This window comes from Aythya fuligula, chromosome 23 (assembly GCF_009819795.1).
Source record: "Aythya fuligula isolate bAytFul2 chromosome 23, bAytFul2.pri, whole genome shotgun sequence".
NCBI lineage: Eukaryota > Metazoa > Chordata > Aves > Anseriformes > Anatidae > Aythya > Aythya fuligula.
The window spans coordinates 5,205,579-5,232,594 of NC_045581.1; the positions used below are offsets into that span (position 1 = coordinate 5,205,579).

The 27,016-nt window shown below is 55.2% G+C and overlaps 1 protein-coding gene across 1 annotated transcript; it reads right to left on the reverse strand.

Annotated features, from left to right (window-relative positions):
* On the reverse strand, window positions 1-25,280 carry LOC116498009 (protein argonaute-1). The gene is made up of 19 exons (XM_032202148.1): window positions 25,230-25,280; window positions 17,091-17,274; window positions 16,026-16,146; window positions 15,682-15,863; window positions 15,223-15,359; window positions 14,801-14,935; window positions 14,419-14,506; window positions 13,098-13,245; window positions 12,691-12,810; window positions 11,757-11,879; window positions 10,992-11,125; window positions 9,607-9,791; window positions 9,303-9,462; window positions 8,901-8,991; window positions 6,798-6,992; window positions 6,138-6,272; window positions 5,175-5,276; window positions 4,150-4,349; window positions 1-3,747 (listed from the first exon to the last, which is right to left on the reverse strand). The coding sequence occupies exons 1-19, from the start codon at window positions 25,252-25,254 to the stop codon at window positions 3,639-3,641; spliced, it is 2,574 nt and encodes an 857-aa protein (XP_032058039.1). The 5' UTR covers window positions 25,255-25,280; the 3' UTR covers window positions 1-3,638.
* Window positions 25,281-27,016: the final 1,736 nt, after the last annotated feature.

Here is a 27,016-nt window from a genome sequence, read left to right on the forward strand (position 1 = left end):
CAGTCCAACACTTGCTCGTATAAAGGAGGTACGAAAGGGGCTAGAATTGAACACAAAAGCACTGGAGTCCCCATCAATTTTCTTTCACAACTATTGAAGTGCAAATCACTCAGGCAAGATATGAATTTCACTCGTTTATTGCTGTCCAGAGCTGTCTGGCTTCCCTTGCTGAAAGAATGACATTCTTTTATTTTGTTAACTAATTTTCCAAGAAGAAAACTTTCCACGAGGCAACGCTGAACACTCGGGCTTTGTGACACCAGGCAGCAGGTCAGAGGCTTGCAAGCACCAGAACCCCCCCCCGACTGCCCTGGAAGCTCTGGGGCGAGGGCTGCTCTGCCCTCGCGCCCCCGTTTACGTTCCGATAGGAGATCAGGGAAAACAAACAGCATTCAACAACTGACGGGTAAATGAAAGCGATTCCTCTTCCCACAGGACCGCATGCACTTGGCGATGGTTCCAGTCGCTGAAGGAACACGTGCGCACTGAGAAGGCAGAGACTCGGGAGCCGTTGGGGATGTTCACGTGGAGGTTGCGGCTAACTACAAGTCCTGATATGTAGCTGGGTTAACACCTATCCGCTAGGGGTACCAAAATGCACAGCACCTCAACATGCAGTTTTTCACTTGCATCTTGGACGAGAAAAGGGTAGAAATATCGAATGCTGGAGCCGCGCAGAAGGTACAGTGCATAGTCCGTTATAGAAAACATGCGGGTAACTCAAACCCCTTCTAAATTTCTTCAAAGTGGAAATAGGGTTTAAAGGGCACAGCAGCTACTAGTTTGGCTTTTTTTGTATTTATTCAAAACCATGAAAACCCAACGCAGAGGGTGAAATAAGGGCAGAACATGATCTGCAAGTCAACAGCTGAGAGTTTCAGAAGCTGTGAAGCTTTTGTGTAGTTAAAATTGCTGTTAAAAGTAGGTGCTACATCAGCAAGTCTTCATTCATAGTTTTCTATGAACAGCCACCTTACAAATGAGTGCAAATCTTAAAGGTCCATTTTACATTTCAAGTCTCAAGGTTAAAAAAAAAATTGTTACAGAGCAACAAGCTGTTTCTGTAAATGCCCACGCTATCTCTTTTCAAATGGTTAAAAATGGCATGTGCTATGCCACAGCTACTAAAAGACATTTCAGAAGTCTAGACCCAACTAAAACACTAAACTAAAAACTAGAAACCAAAATACCTTTGCCCCTTGCTGCAGAGCAGCAACCAGGTGCTTTCCGTTGTAATGCTGGTGAACAAACTGATTTACAGAGAGAACCTTGGCCTGAACCCCGGTTTTATTCTTAGTGAGGGGCTTTCTAGCGCGACGCGAGCAGGTACAGCCTCTCTGAGATCGTTTTGCTTTCAATGCACACAAGCCAGAATTCCCAGGATGAAATGGAGAGGTGCTGAATTTGTGTCACTATGCAGGCACTTGTGTAGAGGAATGTAGGCTTCTCATGTTGACACTTAGTGTTGACGCGTTCCCTGCTCTCTAAAAGCTTCCCTAAGAGTTCGCTACCCTACCGACCACGAAGAGTTCCTGGTCTCCTCCCCACCACCTCGCAGATAGACAGCAGCGGAGTTTGACACAAGGTGCAAAGGAGAATATGAGCCAAATACTGTAGTCTTGAGGACAAAAATACAACTGTGCTAAATGTAGGATCTTCACAGAAGGTGACATCAGTGGGCTCAGCACTTAGTTTGCATAGCATAGTGATGTCTTCGTTTTTCACAAATATGTTGCCCAGAAAGAAAACAGGTAGAGTGAATTCCTGCTGCTAGGACAGATTAATGGGCCAACATGACTACTGCGGATTTCATGAAGGCAAGGCGAGTTTAAACATCGGAAAGTACAGAACTAAAAGCTGTGCTGCTATCCACACGTACTGACAAGGGGCAGTGCTTGGGATAGAGCTGCTTTGAAAACACGTTCGCTCTTGGCAGTAAAATGGTGACAGCTCTTCCCTGAAAGAGCCTGGTAGGAGTGCACACGTGGTTCTTCCTCCTGAAGGAAGCTTTGTGAGCACCTTTCATATCAAAAACCAGATAATCTGCCCACCTGATATCGGTAATGAGTTGCTACTACTGCCCTGCTGTGCATTATGGTCATTCTGTGCAGCAAAATGAGTCTGAAAAGCAGTCACTACGTTATTGTTGGGAAAAAAAAGGCTTTTTTTTTTTTCCTGTAAAGAACACAAATCAGTAGGAGTTTCCCCCCCGACAATAATGAGGATTTCGCAATTCTGACTAAGGAACCCATGTGGTGTGCTTTGGGAAGAAAAACCCTGCGCGTGAAATCAGTGAGACCGTGACATGAAGAGCAGCAAAACCTAGCAGCAGACACGGTGCCGGTTTGGAGGTGCTGACGCCGGGGTACGCGGTACTTCCGAAAGCAGCCGGCCCCAGGCAGGCATGTGTCGAAGGCACATGGTGCGAGGGAGATGGGTGCTGAGGAGTACCCCGGAGCTGCCCGGCCTGCAGTTTGTCACACTCATCGGACAGGAAACATGAGAAATCTCTGGCGTGAGCGCACAGCCTCAGGAAGTGCGGTGATGTAAACTCTGAGCATGTTAATGACTTGTGGATTTTGGCAACAGACTCGGTATCGTATAAAAATAATGTTTAGTAAAAAAATTCCGGTGTCCATCATAGAAATTCAGGAAAAAAAAAAAAAAATTGATAGCGATTTCTGTCCTCATGGGATGACGATGCCCCCATTTGTCAGAAACAGTTTTAAATAACAAGTAGTACATTGGAAACAAAAATGGGTCAGCAGCCATTAAACGTGTCCTATATGAAAGTGCACATCTTTCAATGGAGTTTAACCACCATGAGGTCGTGATCTAACACAAACTGCAACTTAGGACCATAGAAATTAACTCCTTCCGATGGAAATATGGACCACCATCAAGACAAGATTACTATTTTCCTTACAAGATTAAAAACATTGAAATTTTGCAGCATCATAGTAAGGCACTCACCCATGGAAAAGTCTGTGACTGTTGCTTCAAGTGGCAGCAGCTAACTAGCTTTTAACACGAGGAAGACAGTTTTCAGTTCTGAGCTAAGTGCTAGGGTGCCTTACATTATATGGGGGGAATTATTCGGGGGCGGGGAACTGTTAGTGTTAGAATTCTCCTATAAACTAGTTGTTTTTCCCCCTTAACCCATTAAAGCATCTCATATTCTAAAATATTAGTTTTATAAATCTAGTCTTCTGTTTTAAGGCTCTAAAAATCCCCTCCCCCCAACCCCCACAAAAAATACCTACCAGCGCCTGGTGGGCAACGGAGGACCAAATCCGCCATTTCACAGTCAGGAGTCTATAGTATTGCATCTTAAAAATGAAAACCTGCTTCCGCCTCCTGGGAGTTTTATCCCTTCCTCGAATGCCTTCATGTGTTTGGTCAGGTCAAAATTTTGCAAAGCCAGAAAAAAATTAAAAAAATAATCAGTCTCTTCCAATCCTACGAAGGTGTTGGATCTTTTCTGTCCCGTGGTGCTGGTCTCCTGCCTCAAATCGACGCTGCCTGCCCTGCAGTGATTTCTCATTGGAAAAAAAAACAAGGTGTCCCAATGCTTCCTTTTTTGTATGGCTCCTACAAATCTGAAAGCTTTCTTGAGTGAGGTAACAAAAGTTAGGCTTTCAAGCAAAGTACATGGTACGTAAAGTGTCCTGATGAACCTGCACAGCCTTCGCCAAGGCCTGGGGGTCTCTGCCGTTGCTCTGTCCAGATATATGGCTGCCCTCGCCACTGAAAGCGCAAGAAAATCATTGTGTAATTATTTAATACTCCCCCCCAAGGCACAGTGAGAAACCCCCTTGGACATCTGAGCCTGCTTTTGCACCTCTCCCCCATGCTAGGTGTGAACTATGCCCAGCACTGCGGTGATTCCAGCACGTCGAAGTGGCTGGTAGTGCTCAAACACCCCAGGGATGCTCCTCCAGATCCAGGATGAGCTCAGGATGGGATCTGGATTTAACCCTCCTTGATCCCCATTTCCTCCTAGACCGGGACCTAAGAGGACGTAGCTATGGGCAGATCTGCAGAGCTGCTCTGATTCAGCCTCTTTTGGACCCAAAAGTAGGGTACTCGTGCCCCACTGCTCCTCCCTAGGCTTTGCCCTCCGTGAGCCCTCAGGAGCAGCCCTCTCACCTGTCGTGCTCCTTGTCCACGAGGTGATACCGCGCTCTGAAGGCCACCAGTCGGGCGTAGTACGCCGGGGCCGGGATGGAGACGGAGCGAGTGCAGCGCACGTACGTGTGGCACAGCTGGTACGTGAGGATTTGCAGCTCATCCGCCGTGAAGCGGTTGTCATCCCAGAGCACGTAGTAATGGGACGGCCGGCTCGTACCCTGCCGAGGAGAGGGAACGGGGTGAAATGAAAGGTGCTGCCCGTGCCCGCAGCCAGCTCCCTTGTATCCCGATCACCCTCCTCTTCAATCAAAATGAGACAGCAAAGCAGCCCGAGCAGGAGAGAGGTCCGTGCTTCCCAAATTTAAGAGCCCCACGTGTGAATGTGAGGCAGGGAAGCACTTTGCACTGACGTGCAAACCATGCCCAGGCACTGCTGGTGCTTCCGTGCTGCTTCCCCAGGTCCCTGCCACCGCACGGCATCGCGCGCTGCGCCAGCACAAAGCTCCCCCCACAGCTCCCCACCAAAGCAGGCCAGCTCCCTGCTGTCCTCACAGCAGGAGAGGATGCCAAAAAGCCTCTCTTGCGGAAACAGCTGTAGATTAAGTGAGTGCAATTTCTTCTGTACAGTTTCTGACTAATCTTGGCTGCCTGAAGAAAGGCAGCTGTGAAGCAAGCCGCCTCCTCCAGGGCCGGCTGGCCCCAGCTCTCCCGCCCACGGGCAGACAACAGGTCCCTGCTGACAACCAGGCGCACCGGTGAGCCCGGCGTGCTCAGGCCCCAGCTGACAAGCTGCTGAACTGGCCGCTCCGAAGAAGGAAATTCTCAGAGGAGAGATCCTTGGCTCCAGGAGAGAAACCAAGCGCAGGCCACAGAATGCAGCGGCCACGCCACCTGGCACCTGCTGACCCAAACTGCTGCAATGGCAGCTTGGAGCAAGTGCCCGTGTCTCCAGGGAGGGCCCCAAAAGATAGATGAGATGCAATCTGCAGCAACAAGCAAAGAAAAACAGCAGCATCACACCAGCCAGCTCTGCAGCACGGTACCTGAATGCCTGCATGACTGCACAAGTAGAAGTCGAACTCAAAGGGGTGGGTGATGTTTGTATCCACTGTTGTTCCGGCTGGGATGTTCCCACTCTTCCCAATCTACAGGGAATAGAAAGAGAGATCCAAGCACTGCACAATTTGATTATTTCCAGCTGCCCGGAGCACTGCCTGCAACACCTGCTCTGCGTTAGGGCCACAGCACAGGGTCCCCCATCTCAGCATCTCAGTTTGAGGGCACCACTCCGCTTGGAGGGAAGAGAAGCAGCTCATCCCGCTCTGCTCCCTGCCCCGACAGGCCTGCCAGCATTTTCTGCGAGCATCAACACCAGGCATGACATAGACAGAGAGCAAACTATAAAAAAAGGAAAGCAGGCAGGGTGAGGGCTGGGCACTGGCCCATCCCACTGCAGAAGTGAGGATTAAGTGAGTAAAACTCCAGGAATCTCTGCAGAGAGTACACTAGAGCCTTTGACATAAGACACCAGGGCTTTTACACCCTGGTCAAAAATGGTCCTTAGTTCCCAAGATTAAGTCTTCATGCTCAGGGAGAGCCAGAGTCTGGTTAGACGAGATTTAAACCCTAAATATAGATCAGGCAGTGAGCACAGCACACACAAAGCACACATGAACTAGCTGTGAGCAAGCAAGGGGTTATTCATCCTGTCACAACGTCAGCGGCTGCAGCTATCACCAAAACAACAGATGTTTGCAAGCTGACAGAGGCTATTTCAAGAGAGTCACCAGGATCATCAGCACCCAGTAACTCATAATAACAGCAAACAGCTGTCTGGGTTTCTAGAAGCAGCCTAATCCACATGGATACGGGAGTCAATTGAGCAGCAGATTTGATTCAAGAAAGAGCTCTGCCTGCCAGCAACGAGCTTTCCGCTCGGTGAAGTCCAGGGCTGACTCTCCCTAAAAGCTGGCGAGGAGACGTCCCCCTCCGGCCCTGCCACTCACCCTCTCGTTCTTGTCTGCGCAGAAGAGCCGGGTGTGATGCCTTTTCTGCACGACGATGTAGGTGATGCCAGGCTGGTAATCCTTTTCCAGTTTGATGCAGGCGTCACGGATCGCTAGGAGCTCGTAGTGAAGGATCTGAAGAGACAAGAGCACGCACAGAGTGAGTGGATGCAGCAGCTGGTTTCTGCACCCAGCTGTCCCTGCCCGCCCTCAGGGAAGCCACAGCAGCCAGCGCAGGTTTAGGCAGCAGCACAGGGACCAGGAGATCCGATCTCATCATCCACGAGCGTCTGGCAGCACTGCGCGTCCCCAGACACAAGTGGAAAAAGAGGAGAGTGCTCAAAGCTAGCCTCGGGAGATGCTTCAAAGCACCGACTGCCTGGTGCCCTCGTGCTGCCAAGCACGTCCTCAGTGACTGCCAGATGCCCAGCACCAGCTCTGCAATTCTTTGGCCCAGCTCCCCGCAGCCAAATCAGCCCAACACCACCAGCACGCATGAAGCATTTCAGCAAAAGCCGGCAATTTCAGGCAACGGAAATCCTAGTGAGGTGAACTTGGGGCCTTAAAAAGCCCCTCTCCTCTGGCTGCAGGCTGCCAGGCTGCCCCACAGAGCTGCAGGCCCCAGCTCTGCTGGCCGAGGAGGATGCAAATGGTCCTCACCTGCGGGAGCTGCCCCTCGGGAACACCGTCACGGTAGAAGATGATCCGGGTGGGTTTGAAGCGGGTGGATTTGTAGAACTGGATGAGGAGCTCCCTCACCATGTAGGACAGGTCCTCGATGATTTCCTGGCGAGGACGCTGCACGCGCACCGTGGCACAGTACCGGCTGGGGTGGGCGTCCATGCTGCCCACAACCTGCAGGGACAGAGGCAGGCAAGGCTTACAGGTTACCAGGGGAAGGACGGGGAAGATTTGGGACTTTCCCAGCTCTCTGACTGCTTCCAACACCCACAGCTGGCCGTGGGCAGCACCCTGAGCTCACAGATGAGGAGATGGGATGGCAAATACCACGAAGACAACTGCAGGCCAGAAAGGGCAACCCTGGTGGCAGTCACAGCCCGGTTTCATGCTCTGCAGTGCCCCTTGGGGCATTTGCAGGAATTTCCAGTGAGATGGCTGGGCTGGCACCACTGAGCCACGCGGGGCTGGTACTGCCCTGTCCCTGCTCCTGCTCAGCAGCAGAGGGGTGAAAGGGGAGTGGGGCTGCAACCCTTCTCCCTCCATCCCTCACTTGTGGGTTTGGGCTTCCACAAAGGGCAGCTCAACCCAAACCCTGCTCTGCTGTCCCACCAGGGCGATGACACCCCCAGGTACAAATCCCCACCATCACCACGCTGTAAAAGCCACTTAGGTCTTTATTACAGGCCGAGCAGGGAGCTCAGCCCTTCTCCAACTGTGGGAAGAGCAAAACAACCCTGCCCACGCTGGGGTGCCGGGAGGTCTTTGCCCAAAAGGCGACCAAACGAGGTAAATGCCTGCAAAGAGCGGCTGCCACCATCACGTCCCCGTGCCCTGCTCCGCTGCAGGAGTCACCCAGCGCAGCCCGGCGCTCCGGAGGGGACACCCCAAAGACGTCAGGCGCAGAGGCTGAGGGCAGCCAGGCTCAGCCGTGACGCAGGGGTGGGGGCACAGCGTGAGTCACGGCGCCGAGGCGGGTTTTAGCCCACGCTGTGACACGCTGACACGCTGCCCGGGTGCTCTGAGGGCAGCGGGACGCTGCTGCGTGGTCCACATCCCACCCACCCAAGCAGGGAAAGCACCACAGCCCCACATCCTCTGTGGCACGGAGCCCAGCCCACGGCCCCCACCCTCAGCACGGGTTTCGTTTTTGCTTAGTGAAAGGAGCTCTGGGTTCTGGGCTGCTGTCGGAGCTGAAACGCTCAGCAGAAATGTTTCCTTTAGCCCTAGAGCTGGACCCTTTCCTATCATCTTATTAACAATGCACCAAGGAGAAGATTAAGGCCAAGTCTATACCCTTCTCCTCCCCTGCAGCTCTGAAAAAGCTTTTACGAAAATTAAGGAAAATAAAACGAAACCACAGCGGTCCTGTACAGAAAAACACAAAGTGTTTTCAGAGTGGAAGCACCGCCGCCAGGAAACAGACTGCCCTGTCCCACCCACACCTATGAGCAAACAGCCAAAAGCATTTCCCAACCCCTTTTAATTAAGAAAAAAAAAAAACACTCCTACAGAGACATTTGCATGCCATGGAAAACCTGAGCTATGAGTCCTGGAAAGCTAAGAACTGAATAGGAAAATGCTGACATGCTTAATTAAAACAGATGCTGTGAGAACCTGACACTCTCCTTCACTGCAAGGAGCACAAGGACAACGTCCTGCAGGCTCCCAAAGGGCGCGAGCTCGCAGCCAGCCCCACCGGCAGCTGAGTGTCACATCACTCCGTGGATGCTCGGTATTTCCTTGGGGTAAATTAGCAAAGTCACCCCATTTCTCCCCCATCTCCAGTCCCTGCTCTCCCTCTCGGGGAAGGTGCCTCCCAGAGGTGCTTGCAGCCAGCAGTGATGCCTCCTCCAGCCCCAGGGAGCACAGCAGCAGCGCCGAGCTCCCTCCAGGCCCTGTCTGACCGGGCCCAGCACATCACGAGCCCCATCTGCTGGCAGCTGCCAGCTCTCCCGGCTGCTGCCAGCTCTCCCAGTGGCTCCTCAAAACCACAGCCTCTTCACGGACACACAACTCCTATTCCAGCTCCTGCCTCCCTTCAGGGCTATCAGACCCTGAGGCCAGCCTCGGGAAGGGACTCACAGCTGTTATGGAGGGTTTCTTCCCATCTCCTGCTGGCGGGTGGGTGACGTCGGCCCCGAGGAAGATCACGGGTTGCTGAAAGACTGCAGAGCTGGTGGGAAAGGAGAGAAAGCAGCAATCAGCCTTTTGGGGCATCTCAGGGCAATGCTCAGCCCAACAGAGATAAGAAAATCACGTAGAGGACGTTTTGATTCTCTGGGTTCTAGCTTGGGCACAGGCACATCAAGGCAAAGACGGGCTGCAAACCTACATTTCAGACAGCTGCTTTACAGAGCAGCCTGCGGGTCCCATAATCCTCAGGGAACACCATGCTGGCAGCACTGCAGTGGCCCAAAGGCAGCAGGTCAGGAGGGACACTGGAAACAAACCCCTAAAGCTGGGACAGGCAGCAGCCATACGAACCGCTGGTGAGGCACAAGGATGTTGTTGATCCCGCCAAGCTTGACGTTGATCTTGAGGCAGAGGTTGGAAAGGGTCTGCGGGGAGGTTTTCACCACGTTCTTGACCTGGACACACTGCGTGGCCATTCCCAAGAGGGTGTCCCCAACACGCTTCACCTCGGCTGCAGGCAGAGGAAGCACGTGAACAGGCAGGCAACGAGCAAAGCCTCCCAGTGTGACCCTCAAAAATAGGGGAGAAAGTGGGAGAGCAGAGCCAGAGCAAAACCCTTCTCCTCCCCCTCTCCTTGCCCCTGCCCCAGACGCACCGTACACCGGTGTTTTCCCCGGCAGGATGACAATGATGAGCTGAAGCCCTGAATAGGTGTTCTTGAGGTGCCGAAACATGGGCTCCACGCTGTCTGCACCCTGGGCGTATTTGCAGAAGCAGGGCTGGCCTTGGATCGGCATCCCGGCATCCTTGGAGATCTTGCGCAGCTGGTCCGTAAAGTTCCTGCAGGAGGAGAGAGAAGTCAGCCCCTCCACACCACAGCACGGGGCAGAGCTGGGCCCATCACACCACCACGCCTGCAATCTTACAGCATCCAGCAACTCCAAGAGAGCCCAAACGTCCTCTCCTAATGCTCTCTTACCCACAGCAAAGATTTTTCCTAAGGACTGAAGGAGCTGTAAGCTATTCCCATGTAGGTAATTTCATAAGAAGGGGGAGCAGACCCGTTCCCTGGGACTGTTGATTTCTAGGTGATTGCAAAGCTGATGCAAGCCAGCACTTACCAAACCAGACAATGTTATCTGGTGTGCTCGAGCTCAGCTGTACTCCAGGTCACCAAGGATAAATCTGAGGCAGGGAGAGCCACCGGGAGTGCAGGGCTCCCAGCTCTGCCAGCACTCCCCTGCCCCAAAAGGGTGGCAAGAGGAGCTCTGTGTCACTCCCACCTGCACCCAGCTCCTGCAGATGCAGAAGCTTTGGAGCCAGAGGCTCCAAACCACCCCAAAACATAACAGTGTTAAACACAGCCAGAAGAGCCAAACAAAATGCTCGTCTCGATGCATCCACCCTTGGTCAGGAGACAGCCGGGTCCCCAGCAGAACCCCAGACCAAGGTGACTGCTTCTCTGACTTAAACTCTTAAAAGTCTAAAGGAAACCACTCCAAGGTAAATCTGAAGTAGGACAGAAAGTTCATTTGCTAAATTAAACTCAATTTTGAGCTCTCGAGGTGTTACAGAAACTTTTAACTAAATCTCCTCACAACCCATCCAGCTTCCCCTGGAGGAAATTCAGATCAGAGGAGCTCGACACAGCGTATCTGGCTTTCTGGCTGACACCATCAGCGCAAGAAACTGCAGCTACCTGATGTAAAGGATAGACTGCGGAGAGACTGACTGTCAGTCCACATGCCTGAGAGTGATGATGTGCTAACTTTAACCTGGCAGGCTTCGTGACGGCTCAGGGGCTGTTTGCAGCCAGGATAAACAGTCAGGCACTCCGGATAAACTAACAAGAAACAACACTGAACACCCAGTCCGGACCTGGATCAAATTTGTACCAGCAAGCAGCTGAGCCGCGCAGAGATCCGATGTCAGTGATAAGGGAAGTGCAGCCTGGGGCTGGGAACAGCAGGGTGGCTGCCCTGCACGCCAACACATCTCCCCCTGCTTCTTCCCACCCTCGCGGGCTGCCCGTTTCCTTACTTCAGCACCTCTTCTCGACACTGCTTCTGTGGGGCGAAGCAGGCAATCGCCCAGACTTTGATCTCAATGCCGTTGTAGAACTGCTTCCCTCGCATGTCCCACACGCCTTGGTTGGGAGTTGCAATGGCTCGGTTCTGCAAGGCAAACAGACGGTCAGAGCACTGAGAGGCCACGTCCCACGAGGCAGGGACCTCGAGGCTCCAGCCATGAGGACCAAGAGGCTCCAGCCCCATGCTGGCAGCCCCTGGGGAGCACACGTGTCGTGTCTGTGCTCCCCATCATGAAGCTGCACATCCTCAAGAGCTGGGCTTGCTCAAAGCAGCTCCCTGCACCTCTAGGGACTAGCACGGCACTCAGAGAATGGTAATTCAGAACCTTTGCTGCTCCGAGGTGATGGAAAATACACCTGAGCTGTTCTTGTGCAGCACCACGAGGCAGCGAGTCCTGGGTGTCCCTCTGGGTGTGGGCACAAACCCCAACCACATCTCAAACACGTGGAAGGATGACCAAGCCTGACTCTGAACATCCCTCTCTTTCCGCCCCCTTTCTTGTCACTGCATTACTTTTGGCTCCAACTTTCAGAAGAGTCATGTTACAAAACACACACAAAAAGAAAACAAACAAACCCAAGGCACTGCAATAAAAAATTCCAGCTCTAACCTACAAACCTGAAGGTAGCACAAGTTTTAGTTAAAATTGGGGTTTTCTGCTGCAGAGGAATCTCTGCACAACACATCTGAACACCCCCGGCACGGCCCTGCTTACCCTGCCTCCGTACTGCAGGATGGGTGCTGGCAGGACTCTCCCCGTCACCTCCGTCATGTCGTCTTTCACCTTGATCCCAAACTCCTGAATATACGGATCCAGGTTGTAGCTGGCATTCTTCATCTGCAGAGGGAAGGAAGGGCAAGTGGGAGGGAGTGAGACCAGCTGCTTCATCCCACACAGCGTTCAGCTGACCGTGAAACACGGGCACAAAATATTTTCTCTATGGTGCTGAGGTCCTCTTGGTAAGGGCAATTTAACACAAAGGGCCAAACTCTGCCCTCCAAAGTGACCCAGGGGTGACCTGATTTTGAACAAGCTGACCAATGCAGCCAAGAGCAGAGGCTGCTCCTAAGATTTACGGCTTCAACGGGAAGGTTCAGACCGGCAAGACGCTGTTATCAAAGGTCCCAGAAGGAATATCAAATGTCCCCAGCTTCCAAAGCCCAGAGACATTGGTTTGGACAACGGGGCCATTACCCAGATCCTGTCCATCCACTGCTGGAGCCAGGTTTATCGTTCCCCTGCTCGCCCCAGGCAGACCTGGGGACACAGAGTTCCCGTACCACGGGCTGATAATGCACAGTCCCCACATGTCTGGAGCTGAAGTCATTTCTCTAATTTGTTTTTTCTATTTTTAGTCCCAGCTCCCTTTGTGTCAGGTTCCATCAACGTGAGGACCTGAATTTGCTGCACATGAGTTTCCACGGTCACTTTGAGCGGTGTTCTCCTGTACAAGCGACCATTACAGGCAGCTCCGATGTGGGATTCAGTGAGAGGAAAGGAATAACCAAGCCCTAAATCCCACCAGCACCTCCTGAGCAGGCTGAAGCTGCCTTCTGCAGGACAGCTCAGGAGCAGGACTGTTCCACAGTGCCCCAGCCTGCCACCAGAGCCCAGCCTGATGAGGAAACCTCGACGCCGGGGCACGTACCAGGCGGCTGATTTCCTCCTGCCTGTCCGGGGCAGACCTGGCTGTGGCTTTTATCATGGTTGACGTTTGATTGTCTGTGAGCTTCTTGATGCACCGCTGGCCTGCCACGATGTTACACACCTGCACGCAGGGGAAAGCAAGCAGCCACGCGTTAGGAACATGTGAGGCACTCAGACCCAGCAGCCAGCCCCAAAGCAGAGGTGATGAGCCTGCAGCTGCACGAGAATGGCATCTTTACAGCACGCTCTCATCCCTCACTTCTTAAAAACAGCTCTTGCCAGGTCACTGCTGCAATTAACACCCATTACAATTAGCTGCAGAATATTGTCATGCCACCAAAGGCCAGAGGCCGCTGCCTTTGCTTTTCGTGGTGCCCAAAAGCCCAACGGCGCAGCGCTGGCACTCACCTCCAAGGGCAGGTACGTGTGCTTCTGCTCCTGGCCAACCTGGAGACAGGGTAGGTGAGGGTATTTCAGCTGCAGGTTGTATTTCTGCTTAAAGTACTGAGCCACTGTGCACTCCACTGTCTGACCGCTCTCCAGCTGCAGGGGAAACCTGGCAGGGGCAGGACACGAAGGATGCACCTACTCAGAAGAGACACCTCCACACCCCAAGCACTACTTACTCTGGCTGGAAAGAAAAGGAACTGGGAGGCCCCCACCGTGAGCTACCACAAAGAAAAATAACAAGCAGAAGAGCAGCATTTTCAGAAATCAAGGAAGGAATACTCTGATCCCAGCGTGAGACTGAGGGCCCTAAATAAAGCTCTCCCTCACTAATCCTGCTAATCAGGGTAAATGTTTATTACAGGACATGCCACACATGCCACTGCCAGGTACATAAATACAGCCACACTGGCACTCACAAGGGCTTCTGTGCTTCGTGCCCTCTTTGGGAGCTGAGCTACAGACAAAGGCTAACCAGCTCCTGAACACTTACAGGGGGGAGGAAAATGTGACGGGCAGGAGGAGGTACAGCTCACTTTAAAACTAGGAGAAAAATTAAAACTTCCCCAGCGCAGGGCTGGGTGGTTCTGGGCCATCAATAGCAGGAGCGTGCGCTGCCCAACCTCACCCGACAGCACCAGAAAATGGGGATGCAGCGTGGAACCTGCCCGCCCCACACACTCACCATCCCAGTGTCTCCCCTTTATTGCCAGCGCCAGGCTAGGCAGAACCTGCCCTGGAAATGCCCACGGGCTGCAGACAGCCCACAGCTCAGCACAGGGGGTGCTTCTGCCTCCCTTTCCCTGCAGGGGTGCTGCAGACCCCGGGGGGGAGCAGTTCAGCCCTAGAGAAGCATGGGGTGCACCTGGTCTACAGCCCCCCAACACAGAGGGGGCTCCCTGGCCCACATGCAAATAATTTAACGGCAGGGGATTGCTTTATTCCTTGACAAAGCTTTTGCTCTGGCAGCGTCTATTTTAAGCAAGAAGAAAACCAAACTCAGAGGTAAAAACTAGGACAGTTCCTGGCATGTTCACTCCCGCCCTCTGCAGCGTGCTGCCTGCCAGACAAAGCATCCTCTCCGCTCCCACCCTCTGCATCCCGCTCAGCTTCACGGCGCATGACAGCACGGCACAGAGAACTGCTGCAGAGGGCCAAGCACAGCGCCTTTTGCTCTCACGGGCTGGAGTTTTCCCCCTCCAGCTCTCCCTAACGCTACCAGCAGCTGCTAAAAAGGAGAACAGCGCAGATTTTTCCAAGGGCATCTTCCCACCCGCCTTACGTCTGGTGGCTGGCCGGCCGCCTGGTAACGTTACACACGCGGTATTTCCTCTTCATCTGCCCACAGTGGGTGACCTCCACTTTCAGGCCTGATGCGAGACAGAAAGACACAGCAGAATCACTGGTAAATGAGGGAGCAATTCCCTTCTGCCCAACTTCCCCGTGACGCTGCAAACACCTTCCTTAAAAGATTTAACAGTTTGCAGAGCAGGCAGGCTGGCAGATGCCTGTGAAGTGCAGCGAGGGAGGCAACGGTGACCAGGAGGCATTTTTAAGGTGCACCCGTGTCCCCTCCCTTGGTGCCAGGGCTGGGTGCAGAAGACGAGCTGATTTACTGAGCTCAGTGTTTGTGACAGTCCCCTAGTGCCACCCCAGGGCTCTACCTTTGATCTCCTTGGTGAACCGCACTCTCTGTGAGTCTGTCAGTGGCTTGGGTTGTTCGTCGATGTTCCGGATATCCAGCACCTCGCACATGAACTCAATGACAGGCTGGGCTTTGTAGAAGGCCGTTGCGGACACTGCAGGACAGATACCACGATGAGTCTCTGCTCTCCTCCAACAGAGGGACCCGACCCAAGAGCAGGCCAGCTGCAGCCTCCCCGAACACATCCAGCCCCACTGCAGGCCCCCACCCCACCTCATTCACCACCGGAGGTTTGGCTCCCATTGTACAGACCCTAAAAGAGAAGCCCCCAACCCAAAGAGACACTAGGACCTGGCCTGTGCTGCTCTCTGCGAGCAAACGTGACTGTGCAGGGCATGCTGGAGAGAAAAAGTGTTTATGTTGGCATGAAAAATACATCACCATCAATGTTGAGCATCATCTTCCACATGGCAGGCCTGACGGACTGGTGGAAGCCGAACCAGACCTCCCTGCCGCCTCCCAGGGGGTGGTAATAGCCTTCAGGGGGGGAGAAGAAGGAGCGGCCGACGGGGGTGTACCTGCAAAGCGAGGGGACACCACATCAGACAACAGGCACCGACCACGAGGCACCCCCAGCCTGTCAGAGCCATCGCTTGCCCTGGTGGCCCTGCTGCACGCCCCCATTTATTTCTGTTGCAGGAGCATTTACGGCTCCTGCAACAACGCCCACAACGCAGCCTCCCCAGAGTCCTTGAAGAGCAGTCCAGCCACAACAGCCTGCCAAGGACAGCCAGCTCCCCCAGCACAGCCCCTCCCCAGCACGTTTGGTGCCCCTGGGGGACGCGGCAGGGTCCTGCCTCCCCCAGTGCCCACCTCCACCCCCCCCCCAGGTGCAGGTACCTCATGGAAGCCAGGTGCCTCATCGCAACATCCAGCGCCTGGACGGACTCCAAGGGGACGGGGATCTGCCCGCTCACCAAGGCTTCGTGGAGCATGCGCCAGCTCACAATGGCCATCCACTTGATAGAGACCTTAAATATCCTGTCCTTGCCTTCCCCGGGGATTGTCACCTCAAAGTCAACCTGCGGAGGGAACGGGAGCGATCACGGCATTGCCACAGGGCTTCAGGGCCACAGCACAAGGAGACACAGGTTGGTTTTAGCGGGTTGGGGTTAGGGTTTTAGGGTTAGGGTGCACATGGCACATCATGCATGCCTGCATGGGGTCCCCCACCCCCCTCTTACCCTCTCATTTCCAATAGGTAAGGCCGTGACTGTGTAAATGTTTTTCTTCCCATCGTAGACTGGTTTTCGGTCTCCGAAGATCTGAGGTTTGAAGTGTTGTACCATGTACTCCACGACCTCCCTACACAGACAAGCAGAGGCAAGAAAGAGGGACACGGGGGAGAGAGGAGCGAGGTTTGTTTTGCCAGCATCTTCACAGCCCTTTTGTGACCTGCCCGGTCCCGAGCTTCTCCACCTGGGGCACCTCCAGGCTCTCGCTGCAGCGCTGCGGGCCAAGGGACGGCAGAGCCAGATCTCTCCCAGGCAAGAGGGCCCCCACACGAACACCCACACGCCTCAGTCCACGGCTGGTTAAATCAGGTTGAGCAGAACAAGTTCACACAGCACGCAGCAATGTGCCCCCACGCGCGCTGGAGCTGGCTGCGAAGCCGCCGTGCTTGCCAGGAGGGCGAGAGGGAGGGACTCGCCAGCACGGGCTGCCAAGAGCACAGGGAACAGCAGCTCCAGCATCTGCTCGCTGGCCTTCGAGGGGAGGCCAGGGGCAGGAGGGGAAAGGGAGCGAAAAGAGCAACAAAAAGCTACAAAATTGAAAAAGAAAAAAAAAAATAAATAAAAAGCAGGCGATGGCCCGAGATCTGGGGCTTGCTATTTTTAAAATCCGTGATCGTTGCCAAAATAGCACAGCTGCTTTGAAGAAGCAGGGGACTGTGGTGAGGTTCAGGACCTCCTAAGCTATCAGGAACAGGAACAAATGCTGCCGTGCGGACGCAGCTCACGAGGTTCAGCCATCTGGGGACGCTGGGCAGTGCTGCGAGCCCAGCACAGAAAGGATCCAAGCACACAGTGCCCAGGCCTGTGCTGGGCACGAGCACGGCTTCCCGCAGGGCCCCAGCACCACTTCCAGCACTGTTTTACCACCCCAGCACAGGGAGAGGGCAAAGGCAGCCACAGACAACGTCACCCTGGTGATTTCCACGGGTAAAGAGGGACAAAGGCGCTTATTGTGTCTCCACAAGGAAACTGGAGGTGGGAAGCGAGGGCCAAAACCTCTAATACTTGCCTTACCTGTTGACTCTGCGTGGACATTTGTCGGGTTTGATATCCACTTCATAATGGTACACATCGATCTTGGGGATGTCCACCTCAAAGTAGTTGGCTAAGAGCTTGATGGGCTTCCCGACGGTTCCTATCCCGGGCCGACGCGGCGCCTGAAATACCTGCTGCAAGGGTGGCAGGTATGCGCCTGCAGCTGCGGGGAGACAAAACCGGGCTCAGGAGGGCTGCGAGAAACTCCAGCACCCGGTCAGACGACACCAAATCCACAGCCCTTCGTCACCACGTCCCAAACTCACAGCCAGGGCGCGAGGCAGCAGCTGCAGAGCTGGCACCACGGCAGCAGGAGGTGGAAGGAGCTCCACACGGCAGCACCCAGAGCCCTGCTCCTGCCCTGCCTCTGCCCCCTGCTCTGATGTCAACCTACCTACCCAGCAGATAAATAATTTCCCCTTTGCATTAGGGAAAGGAGCTCGTTACGTTCCCTAAAGGGCTGCGAGTGGCAGCAGCACAGGGCTCGGAAGGAGCAGAGGACTTCCAAGCACACGTCCCATGCCCAGGCACAGCCCTAGCTCAATTTTCTGCCCGGAGCTTTGCTTCTCCCGACACCAGAAGACTCGTTGTGCTTCACTTCCACACTACGAGGGCTTTGAAAGCAGCCAGCGCGCTGCCTCCAAGCTGCACTTCACCTCCCAAATCACACGAGGAACACCACGATCTGTAAAGAAGCGCAACAGCAGAAGAAACTCTCCAGCTCTTGGGTTTAAAAGCAAGGACGGCCTCGACCCGGCCAGGAGCCCTCCAGCAGCAGCAACCTTCACCCGATCACCCAGCAGAGCCCGGCACGCTGAATCAGTGATGATCCACTTCGATCAAGGCCTTCCAGAGCTGCCACTTGTTTTCCTTGCCCGCAGCTCCTCGGGGTGGCAGCCCCCGGGCTCCCCATCCCGCAGGCCGACCCTCGTGACGGTGACACCGAGGATGTCCCACGCCGGGCTCTGGGGACCAGAGCTTTGGGACCAGAAGAGCTGTAAAAACAGCCCGGATCCCGACAGCACCACGCAGGGGCACGGAGGCACCGGCCTTGTGGGGTCGCAGGGCTCCAGGGGGACTCTGTTCCCAGCCCGTTACCTGTTACTGTGCCTGCGCTGCATTAATGGCTAGATTTTGCAGGGTGACATTGCTTTGATTTCATCCGGGTTGTTAATGACTGTGTTTCCAACTCCAGGTCACAAAATAACCCAACCCCAGCACCTGAACTTTCTTTTGTCCCTTCCTCCCTTCCCCAGCTGCTGTTCAACAGCACTCAGGTTGGTGAGGAAGGCGAACTCTGGGGAAGTTGCTGCTAGAAAACAGAGAAAATGAAGAATGTTTTAATGCAAACCTCATCTGGTTTATGGGAGGTAGCCAAAAATAATCCCAATGCCCACTTTTTATGCCCAAATCCATAAAAGGGGTGCACCAGTTTTTTCCTCAAGGCTTGTTACAGACACTTACTAACGAAGTTCTGGAGTTGAGGATGAAGGGATGGGTGCCAGCACGGGACCATAAAACATTCAGTGCTGCTTTTTAAACAAGATCTGCCCTTCTTGCTCCTTCCCCGATCCCTACCTATCCCCGTCTGCGTCTTTTATTTGTTTCTAAAACCTAGCGAGGTCTTCAGCCAGCTGGGCCGGGTGCAGGGCACGCAGCCTGTGAGATATTCCGAGCACTCCATCTGGATGGCCAACTGTCAAAGCCAACCCCAAACAGCACCCAGCTCCAATTTGGGATCCGCAACACATGGCGCTCTTAGCACCCCTCGCTCCCCTCCAGGTTCTTTTTAAATCCCAATTTCAACCTCAGGCTAAACGTACCAGATACCAGACCAGCAAACTGAACTTCAAATTTGCTTTTCAGTTTCACACCTGACCTCTGCAAGGCTTCCCTGGATGAAATGCCACCAGGACCCCGGCGAATACCCCAGGGGCGCTGCAGCTGTACCGGCGTGAAGCCTCCTGAGGTCTCTGGAGCTCTGGAGAACCAGGAGCAGCAGCAGAGCGTGTTTGCCCCCGCTGCCTTTGGTTTTTGCAGGCAGTGATGCCCGACAGACCCAGCTGATCTCATTTTAAGCCTGCAATCGTGTCCCACTGCTGGTGGCAGCGCCTGGTTAACTGGCTGCACCGCCAGCTCTTCGCTTTTGCTTCTCAGCAGGTGAAGCAGGAGCCCTGAGCTGTCCCGTGTGGAAACTCACAGGGGTGCTGAATGCCTTCAGAGCCAAACAAGACAACGAGGACAAGACAATGGGGACAACAGGGCTGGAAAACCCTCGCTCGGCAGAAACCCAGCACCCCAGCTCTGCCATTCACCCACGGGTTGCAGAAGGCATCACCCACACACGACTCGAGCAGCCAACGAGCACCATGAGGATCTCCAGGGCCAACACGGGGGCTCAGGACACACGCAGGGGCTCCCGGTTGGGTTGGAGCACGGCAATTCCCTGGCCCCACCAGCTCCTCGTGCCGGGGAGGGCAGCAAAAGGGTGAGCTGCACTCCCGAGGCGGCTTCTTTTAAGAAACCGATTTTTCTGATGAGCTACTCGCGGTGTAATTCATGTCTCCACACGACGAATATTTCTTGGCAATCACCAGCTCCCCGGCTGCAAGCTGATGCATTTTTAAATCGTCGTTAGCAATCAGCTAGGTATTTGCCAGCGCTGCTGGAGCCTCCGCTTCCCTGCTCTGCCTTTCCAGCACGAACCCACGCGGGCCCTCACAGGGGGCGAGGGCAGGATGTGGCTCTCCTCCGCCTCTCTGGGAGCCGTGCTGCTCTTCTGCAGCTGTCAGGGCTGGCATTCGGTCATTCCCTCTCCTGTTCGGGACCTTCTGATCCAGGAGATGATCCCAGAAGCTGTGCGCGTGCAGGACGGCACCTCCTGGTGTCCGTGGCTCCCTCTTGCTTTGCGTCCCCGAGGAGGCAGGGGAGCAGCCTGGAGGCACCGAGGCTCTCGGAGAGGAACTGAAGCAGCTGGGGACAGCAGGACCAGAAGCGTGGTGCAGGACAGGATCCAGACAGAGCTGTCGGGGGTTTGTGGGCACCTGCCCCATGTGGCGTCCTCGTAGCCTCCACCTTTCCCAAGGCACCCCGGGCACGGCCATAAAGCACAGCTCCCAAAGCCCCCTCCAGCGCAGCACCGCCCAAATCGGCCCATAAATAACAAAACAGAAACTCTCCCAATTAAGACCATGAACCACAGATTAAGGAGTCAGCCTCGAGCAATGCAAGCGCTCCCTCAGAACCTCAACACGTGGACAGGGGCGTGGAGCTCTCCCCCAGCTGCAGCCCCGGGGTTATCGCCTCATCCCGCCAGCAAAGGACAGCCGATAATTGCTTTCCCTTCCCAAATTCCTCTGAGATCCCAAGCCTTTAAAAAAAAAAAGCTGTTATCTCCTGGTGTTAGCTCCTGGCCTGGCACAGCGGAGCTGCCCAGGACACTATTTATAAGCAAGGTAACACCAGGGCAGCCGGGGCAGGGGAGGAGACCTGAAGGCACCCGGCAACCCCAAAGCCCTCCAGCTGGGCTCTTTCCCCTTCAACCCACATGGGAGAGACCCCAAAATCCTCCGGAGAACACACACACTGCACTAACCCTTCCCCACACCACATCCCTGCCCCGCTGTGCTCACCGCCTTGCTGCAACCCCCTCCCGAGCCCCCCAAATCCATCGGCTGGTCCCAAAAGCTGCTCCCCGCGGGCTGCAAGGACACGGTAGGGAAATGCAGCAGAAAGGGGGAAGAAAAGGGGCCGGCGGCGAGTCCCCCCTTTGGCAGAAGGGGAAAAAAAAAAGCAACCCAAACAGCCGGGAGACAGAGGGGTTCCTCTGCATACCTCAACTCTCCATGGCAAAGCCGCGCAGGCTCCCACTTTGTCATGTAAATGAGCGCGCCCAGGGCCAGGGGCTGGAGGGCGAGCCTTGGTGGTGCCGCACAATGCAGCCAGTGAGCGGGAGCAAATCCGCCTGCCAGCAGAAATTCAGCAGCCTGGGAGGAATCACAGGCTGGGGCACACAAAAGCCGTGCCCCCGGGATGTGTCGGGAGCCCCCCGGGCACCTCTGGGCTTGGGGTTGGTGAGGGTAGAGCCGCCAAGGTGCAACTCCTCTTTTTGGGGTGATTCCTGCTGAAATAGGCTCGGTTCCTGTTATTTATTGTAACAGCTGGCGACCGCGACCCACTGACCAACAGCTGCCCGCGCCGGGGCGAAGCTGCCGGTGGAAAGGCATGAAATTACCATGTCATTGAAATCCTCGCCACCGCCGCATTCAGACACGAGAGGCCGGGAGAATGGGGCCGAGACAAAAGGGAGTTTTATCACCGCAGAGGGTCTGGGACGGCCCCATCCCACGGCCCCCTCCCCACGCACCCACAGCGCAAAAATGACGCCAGGAATCCGAGGAGAGCGAGCAAGGTGCTGGGGTGTGCGCAGGGAGGTGGCTCTGGGCACGCAGCGTGGTTCGTCCTCACCCTGAATAAACCCTAAATCAACACATCAACCCCACACACCACCCCAAGAAGGGAAAATTCCCCGTCAGGAGGCGAAGCAGCCAGCAAGAAAGCCAACCACAGCGAGCAGACAGAGCAGGGACAGAGCTGGCGCTCCTGCCTTGCACGGACCCGGGCAAAACGGAAGAGAAACGCCACCCACGGGGCTTGGGGACATTTCTCCCGGTGTCCCCAGGCCAAGGAGCCGCCCTGTCCCCGTCAGAGGCCCCGGGCAGCCCCGTCCCGCTCGTCCCCGCAGATGTGCGGCCCCATCTGCACCCGCCGCACGTCCGCGAGCGCAGCGCGGCTCCCGGCGGCCCCGGCACCTGCTCTCCCCGCTGCCTCCCTCTGCCCCGCGCAGCGGGACGGGCTCCAAGTCATGAAATTCGTTAGCTGCTGCCCCCGGAATAGCCAGCTGGAAACGGTACAGCCAAAAATCAAAGGGATTTCTGGGTGCTTCAGGCTTTTCTCTCCCATTTCCCTCGCTGTTTTTAAAGGATCCCCACTCCCCCGGTGTCAGCGCTCTTCCACAAGCCAGGTTTTCTCCACCTAGCCTCTTCTGACACATGCACACCCGCTCCCAATTTCCAAAGTTAGCACCTCCAGAAGCAGCGTCAGACACGGTCACACAGAGCCCAGAGTGCAGAAGGCGCTCTCTGTATCTCAGCTCTTCCCACCCAGACTTCCATGCCCCCTGACTCCCCCAACCAGGTGCTGCTCCTGGCCTGATCCCAGAAATCCCCCGAAGCTGTTTCGGATCTGTTTTACCATGGTATTTACTTTGGAAAGCAGCTTCCTTCTTTGTATCCCCTGCACCGAGCATCTCGCTGTGCAAAGGGCATGGTTACGGGGGAATCGCAGGTGGTGAACCCGAGAGCCTCAGGTTAAAAATCTCCCCAGCGCCGAGCGGACACGGCTCTGCCCTGTGTCAGCCGAGGGGTGCACAGCCCTGCAGGAAAAGGAGCCCAACCTATACGATGTGCTTGCCTTGCTCAACCCAAAGCTGCATTGCAATTACTACCACTTAACAAAGCCTATTGTATGTTATTTTCTAGGAATCTCGTCACCTGAGATGCCCACACAACCCTGGATAAAGGAAACGGTGCTGGAGATGTTGGATCCTGGCTGGATTTGAAGAACTCGTACTGCAGCCCCTCAGTAGGATGCTGGCGAAATCCCTGGCTTGCAGCACACCCAGAGAGGGGTTTCATACCTGTGCCTGGCTGGCTCTTACAGGGAACTTACTGATGCTACCACAAATCCATCACAGTTGCCATGAACAGTTGAGTTTTTTTCTCTCCACGCTGCTGTTAACAGGGATCCTGAACCAAATTCTGTGTTTCTGGGGCCAGCAGCGTGGTGCAGGGGGTCCAGACACAGCCCAGAGCCTCGGTGGCATGAGCTGACCCCCAAGGGTTGTCCCGCTGAACCCCAGCCCACCTTTTTGTGCCTCTGACCAAACCAAGGCAGCCGCCAGTGGGAAACCCAAGTCCCCAAACCCCGCTGCAGCCCAGCAGGCAGCTCGCCCGCCTGCCACACGCAGGAAGCGCCGCAGCAATCAGCAGAGCCCAGAGAGGTGGAAATAGAGGTATTGCTCCTGCAGTCCCCAGGCCAAACGCAGGCGTTTGTCTCTCTCGTGGAGAGGGGCCAGCGCCTGGCAGCCGGCTCCGCTCTCCAGGCTCTCCTCCTCCAGTCCCTTTCATCACCGACCACGAGCGCGGGGTCTCCGCTAACAGTGCCTAGAAAGGGCAGCAGATAACATCTCTCCGGCCTCTTCCAGGAGGGTTTCGCGTACGCTGGTGTAGACTTTCCAAGCCCAAGCGAAGAAAGTGCACATCTGTGAGCAGCAGACAAAGAAAGCCTCCAGCTCCTGATAAAGGGACGGGACAAAAGGCAAGGACAGCTTCGCCATCACGTTTCGCTGTGCCCACGTCCTGTCTGCGGGGCAGCCCCACGGACCTGCAGCCCAGGAGCTTCCCCTAATAGAGGTTAAAACCCCGATACAGATCTCAACACCGTGCTGCCAAAAAAGCAGCGCTTTTCTGCCCGAATTGTCTTCCTTTCAACGTCTGCCATTTTAATAATTTGTCTCTAGTTTGTTCTTCGCTGGGTTTAGAAAGACTCCAGAAAGAGTTTCAAGATAAATCGTACACGCTATGTCTCGAGGCAAGGTGCTTCTCCTGGCTTTGTTTCTTGCTATAATCCCATCCTAGAAACACGCACATGTGAGTTCATGTTTCCTGAAGATAAAGAGATCCAACAGACAGACCAGCTTCGGGTTTTTTGCAGGGTTTAGCACAGGAAGACAACTGTTAAGATTAACAGCATTTAGGAAGTTTGCAAAGGATAAAGAAAACTACAAGTTGGGGGAAAACCAAGTTTAGCTTTTAAAACCGCCACACGCATGTTCCTCCCCCGGCAGCTGCCTGGACGTCTGCAAATCTCCCAGGTTCCCCTCTGCTGCCTTTCCAGACATTTTCACGTTCAGCACATCCGAGCGGGGCTTTTTTCCCCCCATGTGCTTTATTACCCTGACAGGTTACGGCTCCAGCGTGGTTGATTCCTAAAAGCACACCAAGGGGACCGTCGGCAGGGGCTGCGGGAGGCAGGCACGGCGCTCATCCTGCTTACACAGGACAAACGTTTCCTGGCACCGCAGGGTGACCCCGGCGGCGCGGTCCCACTCCAAGAGCCTTGAGGAAGCCGGCTTCCCACAGCCAGATTTGGGGGAGAAAAGGGCAAACTCCCAACAAAGGGGCAGCAGGGCTCCGTTCCCAGCGCGGAGACATAGGCTGGGCCTGAACCCTGGCATGTCCCCATCCTCCTCAGCCCCTCTGAGAGCTTTTAAAGCACCTTCCCAAAATTAAGGAAGCCTGATAGCGTGTGTGTTGGGGGTGGGAGCCGTGCTATCGGCGTTTCCCAGATGGAGCCGGGGTGCGGGGGCACTATCGGCCCCGAACACGCCACACCAGCCCCACGCTGGTCGCTAAATCACGGTGTCCAGGAGGGCACCAAATCCGCACCAAACACCCCTCCAGCAGCCGAAAGGTAACGAAGACGCGCAGGCAGCTCCACGTTAGGCTTCGATTAAGATCATGAGGAAAGGATGAGGCAAGAATTTAAAGATATGGTGGGTTTAGCCCAGACCCGCTGCACGACGCCCACCCCGCGCAAGGCCCCGCATCGCCCGCTGAGGTAACCAAAAACCCCAAACCCCAAATCTCGGGGGCACGAAGTGGAGCATCTGGCACCGCCACCGCCCGGGGAGCCCCGGGGGGACCGCGGGGAGCTCGAGGCGGAGGCCGGGAGCCCCCGTTTGGAAGCGGGGGAGGCTCCGGAGCCTCAGAAAGCTGCAACGGGGGGCGGCGGTGGGCTGAGGGACGGCACCCCCCGGGGCTGCCTCACAACCCCCGGGGCTGCCCCACAACCCTCTGGGCAACCCCAAAACCCCCGGGGGCAACCCTAGATCCCCCAGTGCAGCCCCACAGAGCCCCCACACCCCTCACAGGCTCCCCAGTCCCCCACCCTCAGCCCCCCGGAGTGGTGTGGTGTGTGTGTGTGGGGGGGAGCGGGGCCAACCCCTCCTCGCGGCGGCGGCGGCGCCCCCTCAGCCGCTCCGCCTCAGTCACCGACCTGCTCCCGAGGGTCCCGCTTCCATCCCATCCACGCGGGGCTCCGCACCGAGCCGGGGGCCGCGGGCAGGGCCAGGGCAGAAGCCGGGGGGTTGGGGGCCGGGGGCCGGGGCCGGGGCCGGTGCCGCACCGCCGCCGCCTCACGCCGCCACCCAGCGCGCACGCGCCGCCGCCCGGCCCCGCGCCCAACAAAGGCGGCGCCCGCCGGCCCCGCCGCCGCCGCCATTTTGGGGCCGCCCCGACCCCCCCCATACTACTGAGGGGGGGTTTGTGAGGGGGACACACACACACACACACGGGGACCCCCTCAAGGGGAAAAATGGGGGTCCTCAAGGGGATGGGGAGGTTGAAGTGTGTGGTGGGGGGTGTTGGGATAACGGGGGTGGTGGGGGTCGTTACCAAGAGGGGTTTAAATGTGCTGGGAGCCACGCGGAGCTGGTAGTTAAAAGGGTTTTAATGAGGTGTCTTGAGGTGGAATGGGCTCTGGTAGCTCGGAGTGAGGTGTGGGCCCTCAGGCAGCCCCTGGGCAGAGCCAGGCATGAAGCACTCGCTGCTCCTGTGTGGGGTTTTCGTCTCATTGCAGCCCAACAAACATCAGCTGCCCCTGCTCAGCTCCAGGGGCAGGAGCCCTCCGTCTTCATCCCCTCCTCAGGACAAAATTGGGCTACGCAGCTCTCCTCTGCGGCCACTCTCCTCTGCAAGAACAGAATTTAACAGAAAATGAAACAGGTGAGCAGGGGCTGAAACCTCCAACCTCAAGAAACGTCGCAGGACCCACGGGCCAAACATGCTCTGCAGGCAGGGACCATAGCTGTTAGATGCTTCACAGCACTACCCTCAGGCCGTCTAATAGAGCACACAATTAAGAAATAAATTCCTTACTAGTTGAGTTCCTGCAGTGCTAGGGCAGTCATTAGCTCCTTGCGGGTTTATGGCGAGATGCCTTGGCTGGGGAGGCTCTTCTTTTTTAAAAACTCATTTCTTGTTGCTGGATTGAAGAATAAAGAACAGGGGAATGCATTCGTTTCTTAGCAGTTTTTATTTTAAAGGATGCTGTGGTCTGAGCCTTGCTAGTAAAAAAACAGGATTGGTGGGGTCACACCGGCAAGTGATCTATTCATAACCCCCTTTCTTGGTCCTGCCTAAGAACAAGTGAAATTTGAGAGAAGAGCAACCCCTTTTTAACCATATATGTTAGACTTATTCTCCCCAAATAGCGTACAAAAGTGAAAACACTGAGTGTGTGGCATGAGTTTATAAGAAAGTATGAAACCTCAGTATCATTGTTTCAAGACAATGCAAAATGTGACCAGGTTTTTAATCCGAGTTTTAATTGTATGAGGTAATGGAAGAAAGCCACAAAAATTGAAACTATTCAAAAGAAGTGTTTTCACTTCTCGCTAACAGGACCAAGCAAGGGAAACTCCTGCTGTCACTAACAGGAGCTGCTCACATCCACAATTCGTGTGATGGGAGCAGAAGTTAGTGTGCAGCTGCTTTTTGCGCATGCCTGCATGCTGAAAGCCAGCTGGCCGCTGGGGCTGAACATGGCAAAACGTGAGCCTGGAAGCCTGCAACACCTAGCGTTCAGCACCAGCAACGGCTGCTGAGAAACGGGTGTCATCCCACAGCAGGGTGCTGCTTACCTGCATCAGACAGGCGCTTCCACAGCCATTGACTCCCCCATTTGCCTTGCCCGTACAGCCAACGCTCCTGCAGAGTTCAAGAAAAGCAGCTGAATTCAAAACGGAGCCAGCTACCGCTACAATTCAGGAGCCAAACCCTGTT